Genomic DNA, 27,213 nt, shown 5'->3' on the forward strand with positions numbered 1-27,213 from the left:
AATACAAAGTGATATATCAGTCAGAGTCATCTAAAATGACATGTACAACTTATCCGTATTTCATCAATCATGGCTAGCATATAAGTCGGAGTCACCTATAGTGACCTGTACGACTTATCCATATCTCATCAATCCTGGCTAGCATATAAGTCGGAGTCACCTATAGTGACCTGTACGACTTATCCATATCTCATCAATCCTGGCTAGCATATAAGTCGGAGTCACCTATAGTGACCTGTACGACTTGTTCATATCTCATCAATCCTGGCTAGCATATAAGTCGGAGTCACCTATAGTGACCTGTACGACTTGTTCATATCTCATCAATCCTGGCTAGCATATAAGTCGGAGTCACTTATAGTGACCTGTACGACTTATCCATATCTCATCAATCCTGGCTAGCATATAAGTCGGAGTCACCTATAGTGACTTGTACGACTTATCCATATCTCATCAATCCTGGCTAGCCAATAGCTCAATAAGTATACCTGCACACGAGTCGGAACCACTTAAAGTGGTCTATACGACAGGACTGGGTGTAAATAAGTGCTACGATCACGTGAAGACTGGGCGAATAATCGTGGGTCACCTACGAGTCGGAACCACCTAAAGTGGTCTGTACGACAAGACTGTGCACCTACCTTGAATCCAAGGTGAGCATAAGGTGCGGGAGGTGAACATCACGTGAAGGACTGTGCCCTGGCCACGGGCGGGAGCACTAACACCGGGGTGCAGGTTTATGAGCTCTCAATGCATCTCAATATAACATATGCAACTCGTGGCAACTAGTACGACAGTATCGAAGTTGCCTAACACATAACTGTAGTCATGCTAAAACGCAATCGATTCAACTAGTACCATAAACTCACCTGAACTTACCTGGGTGTCCTGAGTTCACCTTTGCACTTGAAAGCATTCCCAATAATTATATGCAAGTAATATACATATTGATATACCATGATGCAATCTAATACTCAACCATGTCGAAACATTCTCAATTATAAACAATACGGTGTGAAATGTACAATCAATAACGCTCTACTCCCGAACTACTTATTTTCAGGGATAATTATCCATAATAACCCAATTAACACTAATTAACTAACTAATTCACAAAACTAAAACTTGTCTTTATCAATTTCCTTTGCATTACTCAATTTCCCAAATAAGGCTTTTGTCTCAAATATTTTATGGCTGCATCTAACGTCTCGTTAGACTGCCTACGTACCCTAAACAGGGATCAAGCCATTCGTAGTTCATATAGTACTTCAAGCATTCACAATAATTATATATGAAAGTAATATGCCTAATCAATTTAAAAGTGTCGATAGAACTCTCAATAATATGCACAATAAAAAGGAAAAGATCCACTCACCTGGAGTCCACGCTATACTTCTCTAGCGCACGCATCGAGGCGTCCTGAATGATTGGTCCCTGTGACCAATTATCAAATCACATCTCAGAACTCTTATCCGTAGAATATGTAATTCACATAAAACACAACCTCAACGACATTCTAAAATAGTTTGAGACCCATTGACCACAAGTCAACCGTCGATCAAAGATCGACGGTAGGGTTTACAACCCTGTATAACTTGACCCGGAAGATCCGCATATCAGATTTCCAATCCGCAACTCCCAACGATCCAAAATATGTTTCTATAATAACATATTAAAATTTCATTACGATCCAACGGTCAGATCTCCGTCAATTGCCTAAAACAAGTGACCGTGAACATTTATTTTACTAACTTACAAATCCAATTCAGGAAGATCCGTAAGTCGGATTCCTGATCCGTAAATTCCTATAATCTTTAAATATTACCTAATATAATGTATCCAATTTTGATGACGATCCAACGGTCGGATCATCGATTCACATTTTATCAAGTAACGTATCGAAACGAATTTAGGTTCCAACTATCAACCTACGTCATTCAAATGACAAAACTGAATTCAAGACATTTGACATAGCCTAAAAATAACATTGGCGGCCCACTGGCCACGCGCCGCCGCGGGTGGCGGTCGGCCGCCCCGACTCGCCGGAAAATTCAACTATTTCCAAAAATTCTCAAACTTCACAGAAATGAATATCTCAGTGAGTGGAGCAACTTTCATACCTGCCACGAAGTCCAAAAGTGGACGGAAGATGGTCAATTTTGCCCACGAAGCCGGCGGGTGCCTAAAACTTCCCGACGTCGATTCGTCGTCTACGGTGGTCCAACGGGGTCAAGGTTGGTTGGGTTTTTCTCCTGGGATGATGGGCTACAAATCCCAACTGGTGGCATCGGCCATTGCTTTGCCGATTTGCCGGAAAATCGAGAAGGGTGGCCGGAGCACCATTGATTTTCGTCAACTTTCGTGGCCTCAAACCTCCACATCCCATGGTTAATCAAGGTGGTTCTTGGGTGGGTTTTGTAGAGGGGAATGAGAGCTTCAAAATGGTGGTGGTGGCATCGAAAAACTCCACCGGAGTTGGCCGGAATCGGCCTTGGAAAATGGGAACCCGCGGTGGGTGCGGGTGGACGAAAACCCACTTTTTTTTTTTTTTTTTTTTTTTTTTTCTTCCAATTCTGATTGGGCTTTTCCCCACAAGGGGGGGATTGAATTTAAATAAACGCTAAACCTCGAATAACCAATTTCGAACGTCCGTAACTATACCGTTACAATCCGGACTCGCAAACAGCTTTCGCCTATACGTTCGTACCAATAAGCACTATAAGGATATGCTAAAAATATAAGTCCCACATCTCTCGAGTCGATGGTCAACGGAAGTCAAAGTCCTTGCCTCTAGGGCAATTTTGTAAATTCACGCTTTTAAAATAAAATAAAAACGTAAAATTTGGAACGGGTTGTCACAGATTGGAAGATTCAAACTTGAAACCTCTCCTCATAGTTAATGTTGTGATCAGAAAATGTGTCAACAAAAAATTACTGAAGTTCCTATTATCCCTTTTTATACATCACTGAAATAAAATATTAAAAAAAAATATTTAGGCATTGAAGTAATTTCGTATAAACAAGTTTTTGCTTGTTTTTCTTTCCCTCATCCCACATGCAATCATAATTTTACTCCTACACTTTTATCTAGTTTCAACTAACAAAACATTATCACATCCGTTGGGAACCGAGTATTTAAAATTTCAATTCTTGATGATATACTACTCTTTCAAATGACTGATGACTGATTTATTTTAGAATTAGATGAATACCGCACACTGTATGTGTGTGTAAATATAAAAGATTTAAAAGGAAAAAAATATATGGAAGACGGGAAAAGTTGGAGAAAAATGTGAAAGAGAGCGGATAGAGAGAGAAAACATGTGAATAGGAGGTTTTTATCTATTATTTTGAGGGACGTGCTTTGATGAGATATAGGTGAGGGAAGAAAGAACAAAAAGTTTTATGCGAAATTGTTTTAATGTTCATGATTTTTCTTTTATGATAATTTCTTTCAATTATGCATGAAGAGTATAATAGAGACTAGCAAAGGCCACACATTTTATGTGTGAGAAATATAATATTATTTTTCACAAATATTGTTTTCAATAGACAGAGAAAGAGAGTAGTCATACGATGACATGGCTGTGAGGTTAAAAAAAAAAAAAACTAATGAAAATGGTTTGAAAACTTTGAGTTTTAATGATAAGGACAAAATAAAGGGTAAAATGAATAGTACCAGGATTGACTTTTTAGTGTAAAAATGTGGTTTTTCGTTAAAGTGAACGATACCGTAGGCTTTTCGTTAAAACTCCCTAAAAAAAAAAAACCAAAAACTTGTTTGTGTGAAATTATTTTGCTGCTCACATTTTTTCAGTTTCTAATATTTTTTTCCAATTATGTATTAAAAGTTATAATAGTATTTTCATTGGTTTTTTGTTGACAAGTAGAGTTTTATTAATATGTACTAGCATTTACCTACACACTTTGTGTGTATGAACATATTTTTTTAGAAAATGAAGGGAGAGAGAAAGAGAGAGAGAGAGAGAACATAGGGGGAGTGGGAGGTTTTTGTTTGTTTTTTTTTTTTTTTTAAATATTAGAGATATTTTTAACATCACCTGTAGGTGAGGTTTCAATAAAAAAAGTAAAATTTGAACCTGTGAGATTACATTATTGCCCATCATTTTTTTTTTTGTGTGATAGAATACTAAGTTATACTAAATTATCTTTTCACCCTCTTTTGGTTGATAAAGAGGATTTCATTAATTAATAAAGTTTTTTTTTTATCAAACAATAGATTTTGTTATATTAGTTACTAATGAGGTTGGAACTCACGTCATCATGCAAGGACTCATCAAATTTCTACTACTATGTTAAATGACCACTTGCTATTAATATGTAGTTTAGGTATAAAGTTTTTGGTTGACATCGAAGGGTATAATAGTATTTTACTGCCTCTTACACACAAAAAAAAAAAAAAAGAAAAAAAAAGAGCCCTTTACATTTCTCCTGCATGTTACAAGCAAAACATGATATGAACATATAGCAAAAAGAAACAAATCGTTTGTCAAATGTCACCTACTTTTACAGCATTTGATCCAATATCTTAATGGATAGGTTATTGAACTTCTATCCATGCGTCTCGAATTCGAACTCCTTCTTTTTTAAATTATTGTAATCGTTTCGAATTGTAGGAAAAATTCAAAATAAAAAACTATTGATAATACATAGCCATTCCTGATTGAGACAGTATGCTTAACCATTGCCTTCACCTACTTCACCAACCATGACCATATAGTTTTGAAGATTTACCACTTGATTTTAAACGCTATTGACATTTCCAAACAAACTTCAATTTTCCAACTTTATTTAATTTGACTTTATTTGAACAAGGTTCCAATTGTCACCTATTTTTCTTTTCAAAAATGTTAATCTGACTTATCATAGAAAATTTTCAATAAGCGAAAATTTAGAATGGACCGGTCACAAAATATCAGTCCGTGCTTTAGACCCATCATACTGGACAAACTCTCCAATCGGACTTGAACAGTAAAAAAGTACGTAGGTGTAGAATTATTCCAGACTCATAAAATTAAAAGTTTTATGACGCGTTTACTAATCCGTAATCAAATTGAGAGAAATTGAATTGAGAAGGAATTAGATTGAGGAGGAATTGAAATGAGGTGGAATCAGAATTGAATTTCTGTTGAAGTTGTTTACTAAAACTGTCTGAAATCAGAGTAGGAATGATGTTAAGTCTATATGAGTTGTTTACTAATTCATTTAAATCATAATGAAAACTCAGTTGATTACTATATTGCCCTTACATAAATAAATTATTTTCACACTAATTAATTAAATTAAATTCTTAATTAAATTTATATAATAAAATTCATCTATATAAAATATAAAAATAGGTTTTATTTATTTATTAAAAGATAACATGAATGATGTTGAATCCATATAAATTGTTTACTAATTCACTTCAATCGAAATGAAAACTAAGTTGATTACTAAATTGCCCTTACATAAATAAATTATTTTCATTCTAATTAATTGAATTAAATTTATATAATAAAATTCATCTATATAAAAATATATAAATATGTTTTATTTATTTATTAAAATATGGCACAATGAGTGTCAAATGAAGGGCAATGTTGGGATAATTAGAAACAAGTGAGGGCATAATTGGTAAATAAAATCCATGTCGGATTGCTCAAGTCACAAGGAATTGAAATACCTCCCTTATGTAGGGAGTCCAATTCCTCCAAAATTAGGAGTTGGATTCCTTAATGTGTGTGGACCTCACATGTATTTTGATTCCCCAAGATTACGTAAACAAAGGTGTATGCCGTAATCGGAATCCAATTCTGTAAATTGATTTCGATTACGGGTACGTAAACATGCCATTATTTCTTCAGCATGCTGCATGCATGGATTTTAATACTTTATAAGAGAAAATTGTAGCATTGTTCTTAAACTTTGGTCTAGTTAGAGTTTTATTTTCTCAACAGATGGATGCATTTAAACATGCTTTTGTATTGATAATTCTGCATATATGTTTAGATATGTAAATTCCTGAATACCTATATTTGTCCATAATTTAAAGAAGCTAACTAGAACCTCTTGTTGCTATTCCAAATGTGTTTGATTTCCTTGTTTCACATATCTATATATAGCAGACCGGGCGTGTGCCTGGTTGCAAAGTTTTGTAACTTCAGATGATCCAGTAACCAGCACTCTTCATTGGCAACTTCGAAGCCTGCAGGAATTCATCGATACAAAGTTAAAAACAACATAAAAATAACTTTGCTATTATGTAACCAGCTGAGTCCGTTCGAACGAACAAAAGCATCTAAATATTTATATTCGGTCTCAATTCATCCCACGGAAAGAGCTCTCACAATCATCGCTTATGAGATTATCCAAAACTGCGCGCATGAACAGTTTCTTTTGATGCTACTCTTTGTATCATTGCTCTTCCAATTCGACTCTCCGATAGACTAATCTGTATAGATAAACATATCAGTGTGTCTTAACCTTTTTTGCAGATAATTTTTCTGTGGCTTCTTCCATAGTAAGTAACAATAGGTTAATTGTGCTTAAGTTCAAGCCTACATACGTATAATTTCGCATTGGTCATTCTTTCGCCTATAATGTCTTCATGTGTGAGTGTGACTCTGAGATCGTTTGGTTTACTTGCTTATACGTGCACATATGCTATTACGCATGCAATGTAGGTGAGTTTTCTGATAAAATCAGTGTTTTAAAAGACTCGCCTCGGGGCGCGCCTAGGCGGCCTTGGAGGCGGGGCTGCACCATTTTCGCCTCCGTTTTAAGGGAGTCGGCATAATACACACCTAGGCTTCTTGGGGTGCGCCTAGGCGCCTGAGGCGTGCATGAGGCGTCAATTGCGCGTCTCTTTTTCTTTTTAAAGTTTCAAAACTCTGGAAATTTTTTAGAGTTGCAGAGCTGTTTTGAGTTGCACGCCATGAACACCAGCGAAGGAGATGAAGAAGATGAATAAGACCGCTAGGTTTTTTAGGCTGAGTTGGTGTTTTTAATTTTTTTTTTCCTTTTTTTAATACTTAAACTGACCCCACTTTGCCACATTTATTACCTCATTATCTTTGCTTTTCTTAAAACTAATCCCACTTTAAAGAAATTTATTATCCCACTATTTCTTTTCTCTTCACTTTTTATTTCTAATATTTATTTACTCATATATATATATATATAAGATAAGAATTGTTTTGTTTTTGTTTTTTTTAATTTCCTGAATATTTTCATGATTGACCGTAGAAAAGAAAACATCTTTTTATTTGGATTATTATTTTCTTAATGTTATATTATTCTTTTTTTTTTTAATTCGTTATATTTTTTTTCCTTATTTCTTTTTTCATAAGACTACCTGTCCCATCTAAATATTATTCAAAACTCTCATATAAATAGGCACTTGCTTAGGTAGATGTTTTAAATTGATTAATTAGATTGCTTGATTAAACTTGGTTATGTGAGTTAAATTTGTTTGTGACTATTATATATATATATATAATATGTATTAAAAAATTAGGTCTCGTGAGGCTTGCAGCTTAAGGCTTTCGCCCAGGCGAGGCTATCCATCAAATGCCTCACCGACGTCTTCGCCTTTTAAAATATTGATAAAATATACCGATCTGATCTTAGCAAAAAACGACTATGTATCCAAGGCATCTAAAAAGAACCTACCAAGTCACCTAATTTCATTTTTCCGTGATAGTTTGTGGGATCTTATGAATATCAGAAGATATATAACACAGCTAATAATTCATATCAACAGTCAGCCTTAAAGAACAAAACTCATATGAAGAAGTACGGTTCATAGATGGATATGCTTTCTGCAACTTTTCAAAAAAATAAATTTTACTACTCCTTCATACAGCAGCAGTAGCCAAGGAGCACTCACACAAGAATTTCACTAGCTGCTGAAAATAACAATGATTTTGAATTTCAAAGGAGTTATTGCTTTTGGAATTCATCCCCAAAAACTTGAGTCATGCCCGCAGCACCTGCTGCAGGCTACAGAGTTTTGTTACTGTACAGTATCGCGACACCCTTTATTCGCAACTTCAAAGCCCTGCGGGAATTCATCATTACAAAGTTGCCAACAACATTTTCATTGTATAATGGATCTAGCTAGTTACGCAGATTAAATCAATGTTGTACCATATTGAGCGGCGTTTAAAGGCATCAAGTAGTGAATTGTAGATGTCAATTTTCTTTGAATTCGACTAGTTTGCTCAAAGAAAATTAATGTTTGGATTCTCAAGTTTCAACTTAGCTAGTTTGGGAATAAAGTTGAAATCAAGCTCTTTTTGCAATATCAAACGATGTCAGCAGAAGAAAGATTCAAACATGAACCCTTGAAGAACTGGTTCTTAACCACTGTAACTACAATCTCTCACTACTTTTTGCAAGATTTGCAAGATTTATGTGTGTGTGTGTGTGAGAGAGAGAGAGAGAGAGAGAGGTTGTTGAACAAATAAAGACACCTTTTGTGACTTGTTTATGATACATTTTGTTCATTTGTAGAAGATCCAGTACAATGCAGATAACATACATGCAATAAAATGTAAAGGTGAAAAAAATTATTTAAAGAAAAACATAGAATTTTCAGTTTCAAGGTCCTATAGCCTTGTAAAAGAGAACATAAACTTTTAACAAGTAAAAAAAAAAAATCCCCCAAAAGCACTTTTAAGAAATAGGAAGGGGAGCACCATTCCACTCCTTCAAGCAATCCAGCAGAGGATCAATCAACTTCCCAGCACACATAGCACTGAAAACCTTGTCACATTCCTCCCCTGGTGATCTCACTTTATCACCAGTCAACAGATCAGTCCCCAACTCCTCCCTCACAAACTTGTACAATGGGTAAGACCTGCATTCCTTGATCCTGTTTGGGATTGCCGTTTTCCCGTTCTCGTACTCAGCCCAAGCATTGTCGACCTCTTTCGGCAAAAGGGTGTTCAATTCCTCCTCAAAAGCTGTAATCTTTTGGAAAATGGAAGTGCTTGTACTTATCTCCTTCTCACCATTGCTCAATGCATGCTCAACTAGTACATGCCTTAGTTTTTGCATTAGAGGATATGTAGCACTGCAGGGATCATCGATGTAGGAGAAAACATACTCACGATCGACGACCTTGAGGAGGTCCTTTTCGCAGAACCGAGAAGGGTGAAGCTCGCCGTTCAAGCCCACGGTGAGGACTCTCTTGGCAACCTGACTGACAGTGGTCTTCACTGTGCTTTTCAAATTCTCCTCCAAATGCCTTAAATCAATAGCTTGGCATAATGCAACTAGGAAAGTGGATGACATGAGCTTCAATATGTCAACAGCCTCAGCAGTTTTTCGGGAAGAAATCAATCCCAAGGAGTTGACATCTTGGTTGTGTTGCTCTGCACTCTGGACATGGTTTGTGACAGGGTTGCCAAGGAACTGGAGCTCTGAGCAGTAAGACGCCATGGCGATTTCAGCCCCTTTGAACCCGTAATCCAAGCTGGGATTGTTGCTTGCCGTGAGATTTGAAGGCAACCCATTGTTGTAAAAGTCATTGACAAGCTCAGAGAACTGAGCAAACATAAGCTTTCCAATTGCAGAAATGGCTAATCTGGTGTTGTCCATGGCAACACCAATTGGGGTGCCCTGAAAGTTTCCTCCATGTAATGCCTTGTTTCTTGAGACATCGATCAAAGGGTTGTCATTCACTGAGTTGATCTCCCTCTCAATCATCTTCGTTGCTGCTCTGATCACCTCAATCTGTGGGCCCAGCCATTGGGGAGATGTTCTAAGAGCATACCGGTCCTGCTTTGGCTTCTGAAGAGGGTCCATCTCATGCACCTTTTCAGCTGCTTTTACATAATCACTTCCAGCTAAAATGTGTTCCATTATTGCTGCAGCTTCAATTTGGCCAGGGTGGTGCTTTAACTTATGAGTCAAGTGATCTGTAAACTCAGGCTTTCCTTGCATAACTTCGGCGAAAATTGCCGACAACACTTCTGATAAAAGTGCTTGTGTGTTGGCCTCAAACAGAACCATAGAAGCCAAACCAGACCCAACTGCAGTTCCATTGACCAATGCAAGCCCTTCCTTTGGCTGCAACTCAAAGAACCCGCCATCAATTCCAGCTAGCTTGAAGGTATCAGAAGCGGTTAGGGTTTCGCCATTAGGCCCGGTGGACTTGGAATTTGGCCTGCCTATCAAAAGCCCGGCAATGTACGAGAGCGGAACCAAGTCCCCTGAGGCAGTGATTGTGCCCCTAAGGGGAAGGCAAGGGGTGACATTGTTGTTGAGGAACTTGGTGATGGCTTCCAAGATTTCGAATCTAATTCCGGAGTAGCCTTGGAGGAGGGTGTTGATCCTCACCAGCATTGCTGCTCTTGTTGCTGTGTGAGGCAGAATGTGGGTTGATTCTGTGTTGCTGCCAAAGATTCCAGCATTCAAGAATCTGTTCAACAAAAATGGCATACAAGTCAGCTTGAGTAGCAACTAATACAAATTACTATTAAAGCATATCTGCTCCCTATGCACCCGAGTCAAATGTGCCTCTTCGTAATTTAAACTAAAGTGAAATTTTGTCCTTCAGACAAAACAACTATTTTAGAAGAAGGAAGGGGATATGACACGAGAACTTTACACAATTATTATTAACTATTAAAAATGACAATAAACATTAGTAAAATGAATTTTTATTTTTTAATACAAAACAAGTGTTGTTAATCGCTTGGGCTACGTGCGGTAGGATGCGTTTTGGTTATGTTTAGTAATGAGCTGAACAGACCTACGTGGGCAGCACATTTTGGTGGACTTGGAGAAAACCAGAAAAACAGAGGCATGTTGTATGTTATATGGACCAGATTATTTGGGGGCCAAAATGGAATAAATGCACCAAAATTATATTGGATGTTGACTCTCTTGCAACCACGTGCTAGGCACGCAAATTGTACTAATGGGAATATATTTTAATTTGATTACATCATTTTTTTTTTCATTTTTTTTCCTTTTTATTTGGTAAGGTTATTTCAAATAATACAATCACCAAACACCTATACCGACATCAACAAATACATAAGGTGAGATAATGCTGGTAACCAATTTTGCGGCCATACCATATAATTATGCAATTTAATCGTAAATTCCACCAAATATAGCAAAGTAGACACCTCGTTCTTTATCCGAGCCATATCTTCTTACCTACCCCTCAAGGTCAGAACTTTTCATTTTGTACGTTTTATAGCTATTTATGCATATATGTCGGGTTGCAACTCTTTAAACAAGTGGAGTTTAGTGCCACTTGAGGTCTCATAAGTGTGCAAATTTTTCATTTTGTGCCGTTTATGAGTTAGTCTTAACACAGAAGAAATTCATTTAAGAAACAACTAGAGAAATTTTTTAGTGTGTCGAAAATACGGCACTGTATACCAAGTGTTATAATATAACTGGTTAGAAACTTAAAAGAATAGTTTTCAACCAATTGTATTCCTATACTTGGTGTACATGATCATATTTTTAGCACATTGAAAAATCTCTTGAACAACCGACAGAGTCAACTATCAAAGTTAATTTTGTTTTAAAAAAAAAAAAAAAAAACTATCAAAGTTAATTAACTACTTGCCTTGAATAGGTAAAATTAAGAAACTTAATAGTATTAGGATCCCCAAGCAAAGATGATGGATATAATTCTATTTCAATGGAAGCATTAACTAATTAGAGAATCGTAGGTTAATTAATTACCTAATTAGCTCCCTCTGAAGAGCTCCACCTTGCTTGGTTCTCCTATGAGAGGTTGCACCAAAGCCAGTGGTCACACCATAGCTGTCTGTGCCTTTGCCCATGCTATCCATAACCCAATCACTGCTGGCCTTTACCCCAGCCCTTTTCTCCTCCGACAGCTCCACCTTGGCACCGTCATGGTAGGCAATCGCAGCCACCTGAGCCACCGTCAGGCTCTCCCCACCAAGCTTCACCACTGGCTTCCTGTAATCGTTGACCATCCGTTTGAACTCGTCCAGATGGCTCCCTTTCAGTGCTTCAGCTGCCATCCCCCAGTTCAATGGGTCATGTGTCGCAAGTACCTTCTCATGCCCTACGCAAAACGACTCCAGGGAGCTGTTTTCGTTGACATTTTGGTTATTTCCCGGTTCCATTTGCTTCCCCGATCACAAGCAATACCAAAGTAGGGATACGAAAGAATGTGAATGAAATGGAGCCAAGGAAAACCTTGCCGGGAAAAACTCAGTGGGATAAAAGCCTGGCCGAAGAAAATGAATAAGGAAATGAGAATTGCGAAAAGGAATGGAAAGAGGTGCGCTCTAAATTTCGGGTGGAAGGAAAATTTACAGTTATTTTCCTGAGTTGGTTCACCCGTAATTGCCTTGTTTATATAGAGGACGTCCCACATCGAGTGCTGGGGTTGGTAGGCCGACGGGTTAGTTGAAAACTCCAGGTAGCCCTTGGATCTTCATGATCTACGACCGTTCACGTGATGACACGTGGCGTATAAGTCTGCTTCAGAACAACGTGTGGAGTTTAGGTGGGGTTCCAAAACGCGGGCTTTTACTTGTCAATGATAAGGGAAGAGAGGGGAGAGGGGGTTGGTGAGTAAGCAGGCTCCCTGAAAGGAAGGGCACGAAAGCAGCACGTCACCCTATTTCTCTGCCAAAACAATTGTTCGTATGACAAGTAAAATTCCTTGTAAAAGGTGGCGTGGTATTGTCTTGTGATCGATGTAAACGATAGCGGTTTTATAGAACGTTTAAGGAAATGTGCAAACTGTAAAGAGAGCGTCTTAAATTAAATTCGAATGTAACAGGTTAATGTTGTAAAACTTTAAATGTAAATGTAAATTGTTGATGATGTAAATTTGTGTTTGATTATGTAAACTACACCATTCATGCGATGACACGTGACGTACAAGTGTGTTTTAGAACAACATATGTAGTTTATGATGAGGTAAATGTAAATTATCAAGTTTTCAAGTTTTACGGTTTAGTAGCATTAAAATAATAAGATTTGGATATCTATCTAACAGATGGATTCTTTTTCTGCAAACTTTTTATGAACTTATCTAATGGTTGAATACAATTGGTTGAATAGAATTGGTTGAAACAAGGTAATTCTGTCATCTTTTAAGGTGATTATTCTATCATTTTTAACTCAATAATTATTGTTTTCCTCCTCTATTATATTAATTATGATATACTCATATTTGTTTGCATTTGTAAGTGAAAGATTTTAAATTCGACTCATACAAAATCGATACCTAATTATATTATGGATGACTTATTGTGTGTTTTAGTCTAATCTCTGACCCCCTAAAAAAAAAATATCGTAGAGGGACTTATACTTATTAATTACGAATAGTTAACTCTTCACTCAGACCTCGTTTGTTTGACTGAAATGTTAGAATTAGAACATTCAATTCCTTGACAATTTAGGAATATTGGAATGGTTTTGCAAATTCCGTTCAAAGTTATATCCGATTATCCCTCTCTTAAATTGATTGCATTAATAAAGTAACTCGCAATTCCATACAAGCAATGCATGTTGAATAAAAAGTAGAAGAAAGAAAGAAATATATAAATTAATTTAATATAATTTTCATATTTTAGATGTATAATTATTATTTTAGTTTACATTTTTTGTTGAAATATAAGATTTATTGAATTAGGTGAGGAGTTTTAACTTCGAATCTTGCGAATGCTGAATTCGATATTAATTCATTCTCGCACCCTTTTGTGTAAATATATCGTTAATTGTATAGAAAAATAAAATAAATCTTAAACTAAAATTCAAAAATTCAAAAAAATAAAATAAATTTTTTAAAGCTAGTTTTGATTTCTTCACTTATATTTTCTTTTGCTTTTGTATTTTTTTATTACAAAGGTGCTTGACGCAATCACTTTGGAAATTGACACAATTTCGTGCCCCTAAATCTCAAACAAATCTACGTGACTATGTGCCTTTAGTTACTTGTGCACGCAAATTACTTGTGGGGTATTTTGCTTCAGCTGCCTTTATTGAATAATCATTTGATATATTTATTGGCTAGTGCTATTAGTGGTGGATCTAGGAAATAATATTAAGAGGGATCAGTAAGAATAGCGAGCACATCGGTCAAATTTTTTTTACCAAAAATAGCACGCATATTGTCATTTAGAAAGGCATACTGCACACCTATTAATGCTTCATTTGTGAGGGTAACTGATATGTTCTAAGGCTGCTCTCATATGAATGCTTAACAAAGAAACAAACTTATCATGAACACACTAACAATGTTTGATATCATTGCATCCCATTAATATGTTTGTCCAAGAATGATGATACTTTGTTATTCACTGAGATCACCATTTCATTCACTCTTCTTTCAGACATTTTATCAAATAGTTGGAGGGCATATATGAAGCCTACTATAATCTTCAAAAAGGCAGCACCCAAGGTATCCATAGACATTCAGTGAAGTTCGGAGGTCAACACCCAAGGTATCCATGGACGTTCACCGAAGTTCGAGAGTCAACTGACCCCCTGCCCCTCAATGCATCCGCCACTGAGTGTGCTATCCACACACTCATTTTAACTTCTCACATATCACTCTCAATTTTTGATCGTCGTATTGAATGAATTGAAGAAGATCAATGACAAAAAATTAACAAGGATGTGTGGGAGGTAAAGATGAGTGTGTGGGCAACACAATCATATCTATTTTTCTGTTTGATTTTTGCAGCACTTGTACGTTCCTATTATTTCTTGGGTAGTGCTATTCACACACTTCTTTTTACGTCTTATATACTCTTGTTAATTTTTGTTCATTGATCTTCTTCAATTCATTCGATCTGATGATCGAAAATTGAGAATAACGAGTGAGGTAAAAATAGGTGGTGTGCACCGGCCTATTTCTTTTATGCACCAAATTTTAGTGGAAAGCTTACCAACCCCATTTTATGATTGGATGTTATTGGTATGTGTTTGGTAGGATATTCGCAATGGATCTCTCATGTCTTTTTTCTTTCCCCCAAATCCATATCTTATTAGTTATTTCCTTACATTAATAATTGGATTGGGAAAATTTTAACTAGTTTTATTTCTACCCAAATTCAAGATGGCCTTCGTATTAGCGTCACAGTATTTATAAGGTCCTCCTTGTGGCAGAATTTAGGGAGGCAGCTTCGCCTTTATATATGGACAGTCGGACAGGATTTGGCCAAATGAGTTGCACAAACAACCACCAAAATAAAGTAGTCATTAATCGCATTTGAGAGTTGTATCACGGCTGATTTTGAGCGTCTGCATTTAGCATCGGTATCTTTTTAAAATGTAAAACCAATGCTGTAGGGTTTTTATATATCCTAAAAGAAGCAATCTTGTGTTGAGCTAAGAAACGTGTTACTGACAAAGAAATTAGACGATCGAAGGTATATCCAGATGAATTCCAGACAGTAACATTTAAATAAAAGAAGTTATGCTTATGATGTTAGTCGTGAAATGTTTATTGGTAGCAAAATGCAGTAGGGTTTTTAATACCAACTGATGTAATACATAACATGTTTATTGGTAGTAAAATGCAAAAGGCACAAACCTTTTAATACCAATTGATGTTCAAGATGAACGAAAACATAAGCAAATTAAATACCACAATATCAAGATATGAATTGGTATCTCTAAGATCACTATCCAAATAAAATGTTAAGTTGTTGAAAGTATGGCACGATTTAGCATAAAAATTGATATATAATTCTGTTCATCCCCCTCGCTTTCCTTTCTTTTTAGTTTTTGAATCAGAACATGCGATGCAAGTAAGAAGCCATGAAAGGTACATATTGTTCTCTTCATCCCACTTCCCTTCCTTAAGGTATGCATTCCCATCCTTAAGGTATTACAATATCTAGCCATGCAGTTTCTGTGCGTACCTTATCACACACACATATTTATACATCCACGTGATTCATGTCGAGAATCATTGAATATACCCAAAAAGATGTTTTATTTTATTTTTTTTATGTATTGCTTGTTATCATTCATACAACAGATCTTTGGATCCGATCGATGATAATATATCGATGCATGTCGAAAAATGAACATCCATGTAATTTGCTATACTCAAAAATGCTTATTATTTATTATTTATTGGACACGCATGTTCTCATTGAGGCATATAACATGATTAGGTTTCGATGATTTTAAACAAATTCGACAAAAGAATTTAAAACAGAACTTTGAGACTGAATCCTTGACAAGAAGAAAATTTTCAATGTCCTAGAAATACTGTTCGACATCAAGTGTCATAATATAAATGGTTGAGATTTTTTTTTTAAATGTACAACTAATTATATTATGATACATTAGACCGTGTTTTTGATACACTAAAAAATTTCTCATTGACCAGGCAAAGCTGACGCTGACGATGCCGAAAACTTTTGTTTCTTGACCTACTTACAACAGTATAGAAAAAACTAAACAAAAGTCTAGTGAAGATAATGCATCATTAACTTTGCAACAAGAAAAATTAAAAACAAAATTTAGGGGAATTTATGGATAAGTCATGCGCCCACTACCAACCACCGCTTCTTTTGAGAAGGGGGGTTGGTGAAAGCAAAACGAGAAATTCATAGGGGTGTTGGATCTTTGCATGGTATTTTCTCCAAATTATTATATTGATAATAGCGGCTGCAATTTCTCCAATTTGAGTCTTACATTTGCATCTAAATACATGTATCCGGTTTTAGGCAAACAACCTGCGCGAATGACTGTTGTTAACGAAGTCATATTTTGAATTAATTATTTTACACAAGTGATCCTCTATTACAGTGATGGAGAAGAGTATTGCTTTTATACCACGATGTGGGTTCAAATCACGTTAACTCCCTAATCTAACAATCTATCGTTTGACATTAAAAAAAAAAAAAAAAAAAAAATTTACGAATATTCCAAGCACTGCAATTTTATTAATCTTCCCCTAAAAATTATCCAACTCAAATTAGACCGATGATTAGCTAATTGTGGCAATCTGATTGAAGTTAACACCAACAAAATTCATGACTTCATTCTAAAGTACTATGATTTTGTGATGATCTAATTAACCAAAACATTTCCTTAATTGTAAAATGAAACATCCAAGGTTGCCACTTGGGGATGAACTAAAACAACATCATCAAAAAAATGAAAGCATTTCAACAAGTGGTAAGTAAGTGGCCAAGTAGTAAGGGTGCGGACTGCTACTCTCCAATAAACAAAAAAATGTGAAAGGTTTCAGGTTCGATGCTTTGAGCTGGTGGATCTGCTTGATTATAGCTACGGATAGGGTAAAATTCCCCATAACCTCTCCCGACTTGAAATGAGTGGATAACCATGACTCATCACCAGTTTTCCTTACAAAAAAAAGAGTGGTAAGCAAGAAAATTAAAGAAACGTTCACTTTAAAAATATAAAAAAATATAAAAAAAACCCAATTTATCAACTAATTTCTTATGAGAGAGAGACACCTAACGAAACTGTGGACGAAGGATCTTATAGGGAGGTTGGACAAGACTACGACTTCTTATCCATTGACGGATGTCATTTTTTTATTTTTTTAATACATTTGTGTATGGTACTGAAGCGTTGTCACCAACCCATTTAAGTTTTTAGCAATTTGTAGGCCAATGAGAATGTAAAAGACTGACCAATGCCATCAAATTGGTGAGATTAGATCTTCATCTTCTTTCCAACCCCACCACACCCACTGGCCCCCTTTTAATTTTTTAATTTGTCTATGACGACAGACGACATACGACATACAAACAAATTCTTAAATATTCAATACTTAAATAAGTCGTCTTGTTTTTCTAAGTCAACAAACGTTTAGGCCTCGACGAGAGGATTAATTTAGCTAGGACGATTCATTATATTTGAAGATATCTGAAGGGATTTTAAAGAAAGTAATGGATGATAATTTTTTTTTTTATTTAAGTTGAAGATTACTTATGAAGAAAAGTTGTTCGTTTTAATTTTACTATTTTTGTGGAAACTAGTAAGTATATATTTTCTTCACGAGTAACTTTCAAATTCGACAAAATATGAAATTTCATTAATCTCTTCCTTCAAAATGCTTTCAATGTAATGAATAGTCTGATCCAAGTTAGTCCTCCTTATCAAACGAGGCCTTATGGTGAAATATATGCCCTACAACTATAACTAAAAACCCTCACTTTTCAATTAAGAATTCAATAACACCTGTGAAAAATATATAGGATTGGCAATGATACACTTAGCGTAGAATTTACATAAATCTATATATGTTAGGATTCGAGGATCCATGTTTTTTATACATGTTTTTGTGGAGTCGATTTCGTAATGTATTTTAATGATCCAACCATTTATCTTTTATGTCTTACCTCAAAGATCAGGTCTACCCAAAGTTACCCAAATTTGTAACCATATGACCATTGGATTAAATTTAGTGTTTCTTTATAAAACCGCATTTGTCCATTTTCTTCACTACAAATAAATATCTTAATAGTTTTGGATTTTCTAATTTTTTTTTTTATAAGGATGCTCTATGAATGATGTATTAAAATATAAACAGTTTGAATTTTTGAAATACATATTATGAAGTGGACCTTACAAAATGGGTGTCAAAAGCATATGTTCCTAGAATCTAACCACACACGCACGAACTGTTGGTAGGTAAATCAAGTTGGATTTACATCAATCGTAGCCCAAGGCAAGGTGGATTGATTATGAATTTGGTTATGGAAGGCAGCTCAACCATTGGAACAGTCAAGGAGCGTATAATCACCATGGAAACCAGCAGTAGAAAGGCAATTTTGACCCACCACAACCATAATACCAACCAAACCCATGGAGGGTTGCTCACTAAAAAGGGTAAAGAGACGAGGAAGGGGGAGGTGCAAGGCAGTGAGTGAAGGTTGAAGAAGAGGGCGTAGAGGAAGAAGGAAAAAGGGTTGTCGCCGTTCCTAAGAAGTAGCAAGGGGGCCGGATGCTTGGAGAAGAAAAAAATTAGGTTTTGGATCACATGAGGAGAGATAGAGAATATGGGCGATAGTTTTATTTTGGAAATACAAGTCCTTAAAAATGGCTCTTTATCTCTACTGTATGATTTTCTATTTCATTCAGTCAAATTAAATCAGGTGACTTATACTCATGTGACATACTTTATAAGATAACATCGTTATTTTCTTTTTTATAAGCTCTTGACGTTGCATATGGGTGCATAACTAATAGCCTATTTACCCTCCAAAGTAAACTACTATTTTTTTCAAAAAAAAAATTATTATACTCATTAAAAATTGTCAATTTAGCTTCACATCCACATCTCACGACTTAAATTGAGGAAAATTTTGATGAATAGCTTCAAATCGTACAGCATGGATTTTAGAATTTAGATAGAATTGTTTTACATTCAAAATATTTTAGAATTTATGTAGAATTGTTAGTACTCTATTTAAGGGAGAATGACAATTTGGTGAAACATCCAATATAAAAAATAAAAAAATAAAAAAATCCTTATTTAATTATAATTAAAAAAAAAAAAAGAATGATGGGGTGATCCATAAAATATACCATTTAAAAAAATTAACTAAAAATTTTGAGAATTGAAAAACTCCGTGGGATAGTTGTGTGTGTGTGTGTGTGTTTTTTTTTTTTAATCAATTTTTAAATGACAATTTTGTAAGAAAAAAAAATAGAGCCGCCCGTGTGCCAGTGTGCTAGTTGAAAAGTAAGGCAATACAATTATATTCTAGCTATTGGCAAGAACATTGCCACAAGGGAGGCATGCAAAACTCAGAAGTCATAAGACGCCGTTGCCTAAAGAATAATAGTTAGACGATGATAATGGCCAACACAATGTCCATGCCAAGTAGTATTCCAAATGCATAAGATCGAACCTCCCAACTCCCCAAAGATCATTGCTTATTGGCTATTTCGAGAAGTCTACATCCTCTCTTGTTGGAGCACAAAGGTATATTTGTCCGTATACACCGGTGACAGAAGTGCAGAATTTTTGTAGAGTCTGTATAGGCGTTCTTTTCGCCATTTTAACTTGGGGATTAATTTTCAGTAAACGTTACTTTGACTTTGGGATGATTTTTCTTATAGAAAAAATGACTGAGATTAGTTCTATACTTGTTAAAGGTCAAATGTTCAACAATTAGTATTTTAATTTTTCTTAAAACTTGTTTCAATATACAACGATAGTTTCACTAAAGGGGTGAAAAATTTAGGCTAAGTCATACATTGTATCAGCATAACAATTTGGTGTATATTGAACTCTCCATTGACAGAAGTTTGACCTAAAATTTTTCATTTACAAGTAAAGAACAAAAACACTATAGCGTACTATTAGTAACTTTTTTTTGGGTTTTTGAAGAGAAAATTATACTGATTTTGTTATAGGAAGTGATTTTCACACATCTCTTTTAGCCTCTTACACCCTTGTTTAATTCTAGAAGTTGATTCCGGTTAATTTATTCAAATTAACGACCATAAATAAAGAGACGTGTTTAAGAAGCTTAAAAGGGTGTGTGAAAATCACTTTCTTTATTATAATATAAGAGCTAATACAAACATCAAAGAGCACATTCTAGAAAAAAAAAATCCGAGAGGTTGTCCTTAATCCAAAGAGACTTCAACAAAACATAAAAGGCGAACTTGGCCAAAGTAGTTGTCACCATATTGGTGAATTTGAGGAGTGAGATAAGCCTGAGATTAAGTACAGGAAATCATCCAAGTCTTGGAATCATCAACACCCAAACTTAAAAGATTGAGACAACACTCCAAAGCCAAAGGAACTTAATTCCTAATGAAAAAGTCAAACACTTCATGAATTGGCACATGAGAAATTTTAAGGACAAAAGCTTCAATATCACAAGCAAAATGACACTCTTTGACAATGAGTAGAGCCGGCTGACTCCAAAGAAGACCTGACACGGAACCAACTAATGTACATACCAATATGAACTTTGTGTCAACACCATCAATGAAATTACCAGAAATTGCGGAGTAGACCTAGGAGGAGCTGATAGCTATCAAGATTCAAAAAAGAATACTGGCACAGTCTTTATATTTATTTTTGGCCTTCAAGGAGTTGTACGAGATGGAAAATCTCATGTACGGTTCTATCATTAGTACAAAAAAACACTTTGCGCGACGCATGTCCTTCATCGCGCAAAGTAAAAAAACGTCGCACAAAGTCAAAAAACATCGCGCAAAACTTAGACCAACGCACCTTCGTCACACGCTAACCTTCGCGGCAAGGCAGTGACAGAAGGGTTTGCGCGACGAAGAAGAAAATGCGTCGCGCAAAGAGGCTTTGGGCGACGTAGCCTACGTCGTGTAAAACCACTTTGCACGACGCGTGTGGCTAGGTTGCTTAAAGAGGCTTTGTGCGATGTAGGTTGCATTGCGCAAAGCCTTTTTGCGAGACGTAGACTGCATCGCACAAAGCCTCTTTACGCGACGCAGGGACATGTGTCTCGCAAAATGGCTTATGTGCCTTTTAGCGAAGTAGGTAGAATCTTCGTCGTGCGAACCCTTTTTTTTTTGTTTTGGTCAAAAATATTATTTTTTAAATTTTTAATAAATATTGTAATTAAATTCTAAACAATAATTAATTAACCAAGGTAAAGTATTTAATTATAAAATATATGAAAATGTACATACAAGATGCCCGAACAAAAAAAGAAAAAACTACAAGTAGTATTCTAGGTTTGATACATCAGCCTATTGGGTATCGGCATGGCGATGTGGCTCGGAGGTTGAAGGTGTAGCAAGATCAAGTACTAGTAGCAAGATTTGGAGGTCGGACATCTATATGGCTCGTACAAGGTCTCTTACGTGCCCGACATATGCCTTCATCTCCTCGCCCTGGGTCCTAATCTGCTCGCCCTGGGCCCTAATTTGCTCGTCCTAGGCCCTCATCTGCTCGTCCTAGGCCCTCATCTACTCACCCTGGACCATAAGCTGACCCTTTCGGGTTGTCACTTCCTCCTTCAATGCACTGACCTCTGCTGTGTTTGATTTGGAAGAAGAGGCACCCATCTCACGAACTCGCGCTTTCCCCATACACCAAACAACCTTGCCATGACGACGATCGAAGTTCTTACCCATGACATTATTCAAGAGCTGAAAACCTGCATCCTTGGGTACTGTGACGTCCTCGATCGGGTCTCCGGGGGAAGCTGCGATGTTGCTTCTTGGAGAACAGTAGTGCGTTATTCCACCATAACAGCCTGTAATAATAAAGAAAAAAAAACATATAATGTTTAATAACAGAATATAAATAATATTTGAACGATTCATACATATAAGAATGATAACAATTACATATACTTACATGAAGCTGCTCAGCGGTCTCATCACTAGGTCGAACGTAAACATCCATGAACATGTCGATCTCTGGGAACTTAGAACCCTCCTGAAGAAAAAAACATTAAGAAAATTTTATTAATCAATAATAATAAATAAATTGTATAAATTTTCAAATTGTAAAAATTAATATACTTTTACTTGACATCGTGCCTTAAGCCTATACGAAAAGGGCTTCGAACAGGAATGGTGGAGAAGTGTCTTTGACTCCCGAGCTTTCTGGCCAGCAATAGATTTCTTCTGTTAAACACACAATATACATCTTACTGTGACTATTTGAAATAAATTAATAAAGGAAGCTTAAAAAAATAACTAAAAAAATAATAAATTATTATTAAAATATTATGTAGATACCACAAATTTTGGGTCCGTAAAATGTTTGCAGAGCCACTCCCAATCCTCTGGTTGATCCTGCAACTCGGTTAGGCAACCATGTAGGCGAACAAACTCCGGATCATCCCATAGCTTAAAATGCATGTGAAGATTGTTCTTCTAATGTTTGTACCGAGTTGCTAAGGTCTATTCTAAGTAGGCCATGGCCTTAGGGGATATGTCCTCAAGATCAAAATTGACCTACGAATATGAAAAATAATAAAATAAAGTAAGAAATTTAATAATATTAAGATAATATTTTGGTTTTCAATATTTGTAGACAAAATTAAAAAAATGATAAAGGCAAAAAAATTAATATACTAACCGAGAACTTTTCTTGCACCAATTTCTTCGTCCCCTCGGGAATTTCTGCCCAAGACTCCCACTACATAGGACACTTTTGTTTAATAACAACACCACAGCTACTAGCTACGCTTCTAAGTTGCTGTGAGGTAGCCACTCCACAATGTTGCAAGTCATACTCAATCTTGATCCTGAAGCCGGTCAGACGTACGCTTTGTGCCTGCTTCAACATTCGACTAGGCCCCCTGGTGTTTTTTTTAGCTGGCCAAAAATAATTAAATGGTGAAAACCCTAAGCTTAAATTTGTACAGAAAATTTGACATAACCTCCCCAAATAGTATAGCATTTCCCAAAACCTTAAAACAGTAAAATAACAGTAATTCACAACCCCTATCACATTTTCACAATCCAGCAAATTTTCACCATAAAAAAAAAAAAAAAAAAAAATTTAAATGAAAAAAAAAAAATACAACATAGTGATCGAGAATTAGAAAAGAAAAAAAACCTGGCTGGGAGGCCTCACCCTCGACTCTGGATGCCGAGGAAGTGTGATCAAAAGGCTCCGGCTCATGGCGCCGCCGATGAGGCTGTCGTGCACTGTGTGGCTGAACCGACATTGATGATGTCGATGAGACGAGTACCTGGGACGCTGTAGGAGTAGCCTCAGTAAGGGGTGTAGGCTCCTCAATCAATGGAGCACTCACGCCTGAAGCAATAGATGCTGATAATGCAAGAGGCTCATTGGTCACACTCCGACGATGAGTGATCAACTGCGACATCTATACACTTTTTGAACCATAAAATTATAACATTAGAAACTAATCCTTTCTTGCATTTGAAACTAATCGATTAATAGCCAAAGTAATAAGTAAGTAGGTTACCAACATTCTTAATTTCAAAATAAGAAGAACTACCTATCCATTTTCATAGCCAATAAAAAAAAGTGCATCAAGTGAAACAAAAAAGAATGGGTAACCCGACACTGGGATTACCAAACATTGTAATCAATCAAAGGTACCAAAACTTCATTAGACTAATTGATATGATCAAAGTACCGTACAAAAACAATTTACTTTGTACAAACCATTCAACCAGACACATGACCATAGAGACTAACTAGTAAACAGGTAGGAAGGTAAAAGAAGAAACTCCAAATGTTGTTATCTGACGGAAACAATATGTGGTAGGTAGCAGTTAATTGAAGAGAAAACATCTAAGTAATCGATTCGATTTGGTGAATCTTCTATAGTATGGTTGCACTAAATATGCACATGCATATAATCTACTATTAGCAACTCCTTTGACCATATGATTTTTTCCACTTGTTAAATATCAAGAGAGACACTGGCCTGGACGAGCATCTCTACTATGTTTGATATATTAAGTTGCACCCCTTGGACCTTTGAATATGTCCTTGGGTAACAACTCAACTAGAAAGTCTATCTTTAACCCTAAAGTATCTTGAACTGGAATTTGAAGATGTACGTAATAACCAGAATAAAAAATGTTTCAAAAATAATTGATTCAAGATAATTTATTAACAAACAGTTCTTTACTAAATCAAAAAGCATCGAGATTACTATTCTATTCCTATATCTCTACCTAGATCAAAACTTTAGTTTCATCTTGAAGAATAAGTTTCCCCTTCCTATCCTATGATTTTTCTTCACCACACTAAGACCACCTATTCATACTGAAATCGACGCAGCGTGAGATATTAAACAGGGGAATCCAACGAAAACCCTAACCTAAATCCATTAGAAATCTGGAATCCATCATAAATACATCGAAAATGTCACCAGGGTAGGAATGTTCCTAGAAAGGATAAAGTTAACTTTCTTGTAAAAACTGTAAGGATACATATCTCAAGCTTACACTTCATGAATTGTAGGGTGTGATAAAGAGATTACATTAATGTACTATATTGTCAATATCTTAAGCATTTCATAGCATCATGTTTCAATATTACATATTTGACGATATATATTAAGAAGCACTATGTTGATGATATTAAACTTAGAAAAGTGCACCAATTAATTAAAATCAGAAATCGAAAGAACACACAAAATATCATATGCAAGTTCGTTCATAGCCTTGTTAATATAAGCTAGACCTAACAACATACGATATCCTTATAGCATAAGCTTAACCAAGAGTGAAACTTTACATAGATATGACTACTCCTATCCCTTTTCTTTCAGTTTCTACAAGCTTAAAGGATAGTAGTTTCCTAAAAAAAAAAAAAAAAAACTAACAAGAACACCTAATTCTTCAAATTCCACTACCTTCTTGCGACATTCTTGGCTCATGTTTCCGTGGAAACAATAAAGGGATTTTCATTCAAATAAAAAGAAAAAACACCTAAATTATCAAATTCCAAAACCTAGTTGCGATTTTCCTAACTCAATCTGTTTCGTTATATGTTGAAGGATCCGTTTGCTAAATTTACACAAGTATAAACCAAACCTTATGTTGAAAGAACACCTAAATTCTCGAGCCTTTCGTCAGTAAGGTTGACATGCTCTTTCCCAATATCTGGAGAGTATCCCAGAATAGGAAGGCTCAGCAAATATGCAACTATTCAGAGAGAAAATTTTAACCAAACCAATATGAGAACCATTCTCATAAAGTGGAAAATGGGATACGGGTACACTTAAAGCTTTCAAGAACACAACAGCTTAAAAAGAATAGGAAAATTAAATAGTACAAATGATGAACTAATTTAAACTGAGACTTAAATTTAAGTCATTTTTCAGTACGAGGGATGAAGACTCAAATTCAAGTTATATTTTCGGTGATCTAGTTATGTAGTTAAGAACTTTGATATCAAGCAAAGTAAGAAACCCATTAATCCATTTAAAAAGCAAAACTTAAATTACTGATATGGTTAAACTAATCAAACTATTATAAAAGTTAAAACAGAACAAGAAATGGAAATTAAAATTTGATATCTATTATCTAGATGCAGAGATACCAATTAATTAACCCATTAACTTTATCTTTCTGTAATATCAAATCAGATGTTTCCATTGCAGATGCAGAAGTACCTGGAGATCGTGGTGCAAACCTACCAAACTGGAGATGCAAGTTTGTATTTGCCAGAGAACTTTAACTTTATCAAACAAAAACGCTAATAAGAAACGTACTCAAATGGAATGCAAACCTGCCAAATTGGAGATGCGACTTTGTATTTGCCAAAGAACTTGCACAAATTGTACAATCAGATGAGAGTTAGACAGAGTTGGAGACGGCTTATGACAAGAGTTGGAGTTGGAGACTTGCACAGAAAATACACAAAACACACATACAGATCAACAAAATTGCAAAAACTTCAGACAATCAACTCGAATCACATCACGAAAAAAGCAATTTGACAAAAACCCAACATGCAATTTGAGCCTAAACCCTAAATAGCAAAAACCCATCGAAAATTAGAAACCCTCACCTTGATTTTGGGACTTGATTCGCATCGGCTTGGATTTGAGATTGTGAAGAGGAAGGCTTGCTAAGAGGAGAAAGATGTCTACGGGAAGGAGAGAATGAGAGATGAGCGAGAGGGAAGAGAGTGGTCTATACGGGAAAGAGGGAAAAAGGGAAACGAGATGTCTACGGGAAAGAGGTCCAAACTTGAAAATTTGAAAAAAAGCACATATTTTTAACTGTTGCAGCGCCAAAATTATCATAACTTGTGCGATGTAGGTATACAATTTGACGTCGTGCAAAGTGGTTTTGCACAACGACCACGTTAAGGCGTCGCGCAAGGTTTTTTTTTTTTTTTTTTTAAATTATTATAAAAATTACTGAAAATATGACTTTACTCCTTTCAAATTCAAATTTTTTTTACATAAACACCACAATAATATATTTTTCTAGCAAAAACCCACAATATATTTTTTTACATATATATCATTCAATTTCTTAAGTGTTATAATTACAAAATAAATAAATTAAAATCTACTTAGTAAATATATATACCATTGAACTTGATGGGAAATGCATTGTACGAAATTAGTTTCAACGATCCAACCGTCAAACTTGTTTGTATATGCTTTGAGATCGCATATGCCAAAAACTGCAAAAAACAAACATTCAGAGATCAAGTGACAGGACAAACATTTTCGACGGCAATAAATGAAAAATCATGATTTAACGGTTATTTTAACTCTGATTTTGATGATTTTTTACATCTACACT

At 35.6% G+C, this 27,213-nt stretch overlaps 2 protein-coding genes across 7 annotated transcripts; both read right to left on the minus strand.

The window, feature by feature from the left end:
• Positions 1-8,459: 8,459 nt before the first annotated feature.
• Positions 8,460-12,338, minus strand: LOC137735186 (phenylalanine ammonia-lyase 1). Its single transcript, XM_068474582.2, has 2 exons — positions 11,716-12,338; positions 8,460-10,429 (listed from the first exon to the last, which is right to left on the minus strand). Exons 1-2 carry the CDS (start codon positions 12,126-12,128, stop codon positions 8,680-8,682), a joined length of 2,163 nt encoding a protein of 720 aa, XP_068330683.2. The 5' UTR covers positions 12,129-12,338; the 3' UTR covers positions 8,460-8,679.
• A 9,252-nt stretch (positions 12,339-21,590) lies between these two features.
• Positions 21,591-26,634, minus strand: LOC137735581 (uncharacterized). Of its 6 annotated transcripts, none has more exons than XR_015964042.1 (8): positions 26,465-26,634; positions 26,183-26,296; positions 23,543-23,805; positions 23,042-23,280; positions 22,699-22,917; positions 22,486-22,584; positions 22,313-22,393; positions 21,591-22,208 (listed from the first exon to the last, which is right to left on the minus strand). XR_015964042.1 is itself a non-coding variant. In XM_088696576.1 (8 exons), exons 5-8 carry the CDS (start codon positions 22,819-22,821, stop codon positions 22,191-22,193), a joined length of 300 nt encoding a protein of 99 aa, XP_088552702.1. In that variant the 5' UTR covers positions 22,822-22,917; positions 23,042-23,280; positions 23,525-23,805; positions 26,183-26,296; positions 26,465-26,634; the 3' UTR covers positions 21,591-22,190. The 6 variants fall into 6 exon arrangements, 4 of the variants coding, with proteins under 4 accessions (XP_088552702.1, XP_088552701.1, XP_088552699.1 ...); XM_088696576.1 differs by having other exon boundaries at positions 22,486-22,563; positions 23,525-23,805; XM_088696575.1 differs by having other exon boundaries at positions 22,480-22,563; positions 23,525-23,805.
• Positions 26,635-27,213: the final 579 nt, after the last annotated feature.

The sequence above is a fragment of the Pyrus communis genome, chromosome 7 (genome assembly GCF_041283825.1).
Source record: "Pyrus communis isolate YQ-2024b chromosome 7, ASM4128382v1, whole genome shotgun sequence".
In the NCBI taxonomy this organism is placed as follows: domain Eukaryota; kingdom Viridiplantae; phylum Streptophyta; class Magnoliopsida; order Rosales; family Rosaceae; genus Pyrus; species Pyrus communis.

Excerpts from the sequence above, each read along its gene's own strand:
- LOC137735186 (XM_068474582.2), bottom strand. The coding sequence starts at position 12,128 with ATGGAACCGGGAAATAACCAAAATGTCAACGAAAACAGCTCCCTGGAG. Across the intron at positions 10,430-11,715 it reads CTTCAGAGGGAGCTAATTAG|ATTCTTGAATGCTGGAATCT; the intron begins GTAATTAATTAA and ends TTTGTTGAACAG.
- LOC137735581 (XM_088696573.1), bottom strand. The coding sequence starts at position 22,821 with ATGCATTTTAAGCTATGGGATGATCCGGAGTTTGTTCGCCTACATGGT. Across the intron at positions 22,585-22,698 it reads TTACGGACCCAAAATTTGTG|AAGAAATCTATTGCTGGCCA; the intron begins GTATCTACATAA and ends TGTGTTTAACAG. Across the intron at positions 22,394-22,479 it reads AGGCACGATGTCAAGTAAAA|GAGGGTTCTAAGTTCCCAGA; the intron begins GTATATTAATTT and ends TTTTTTCTTCAG.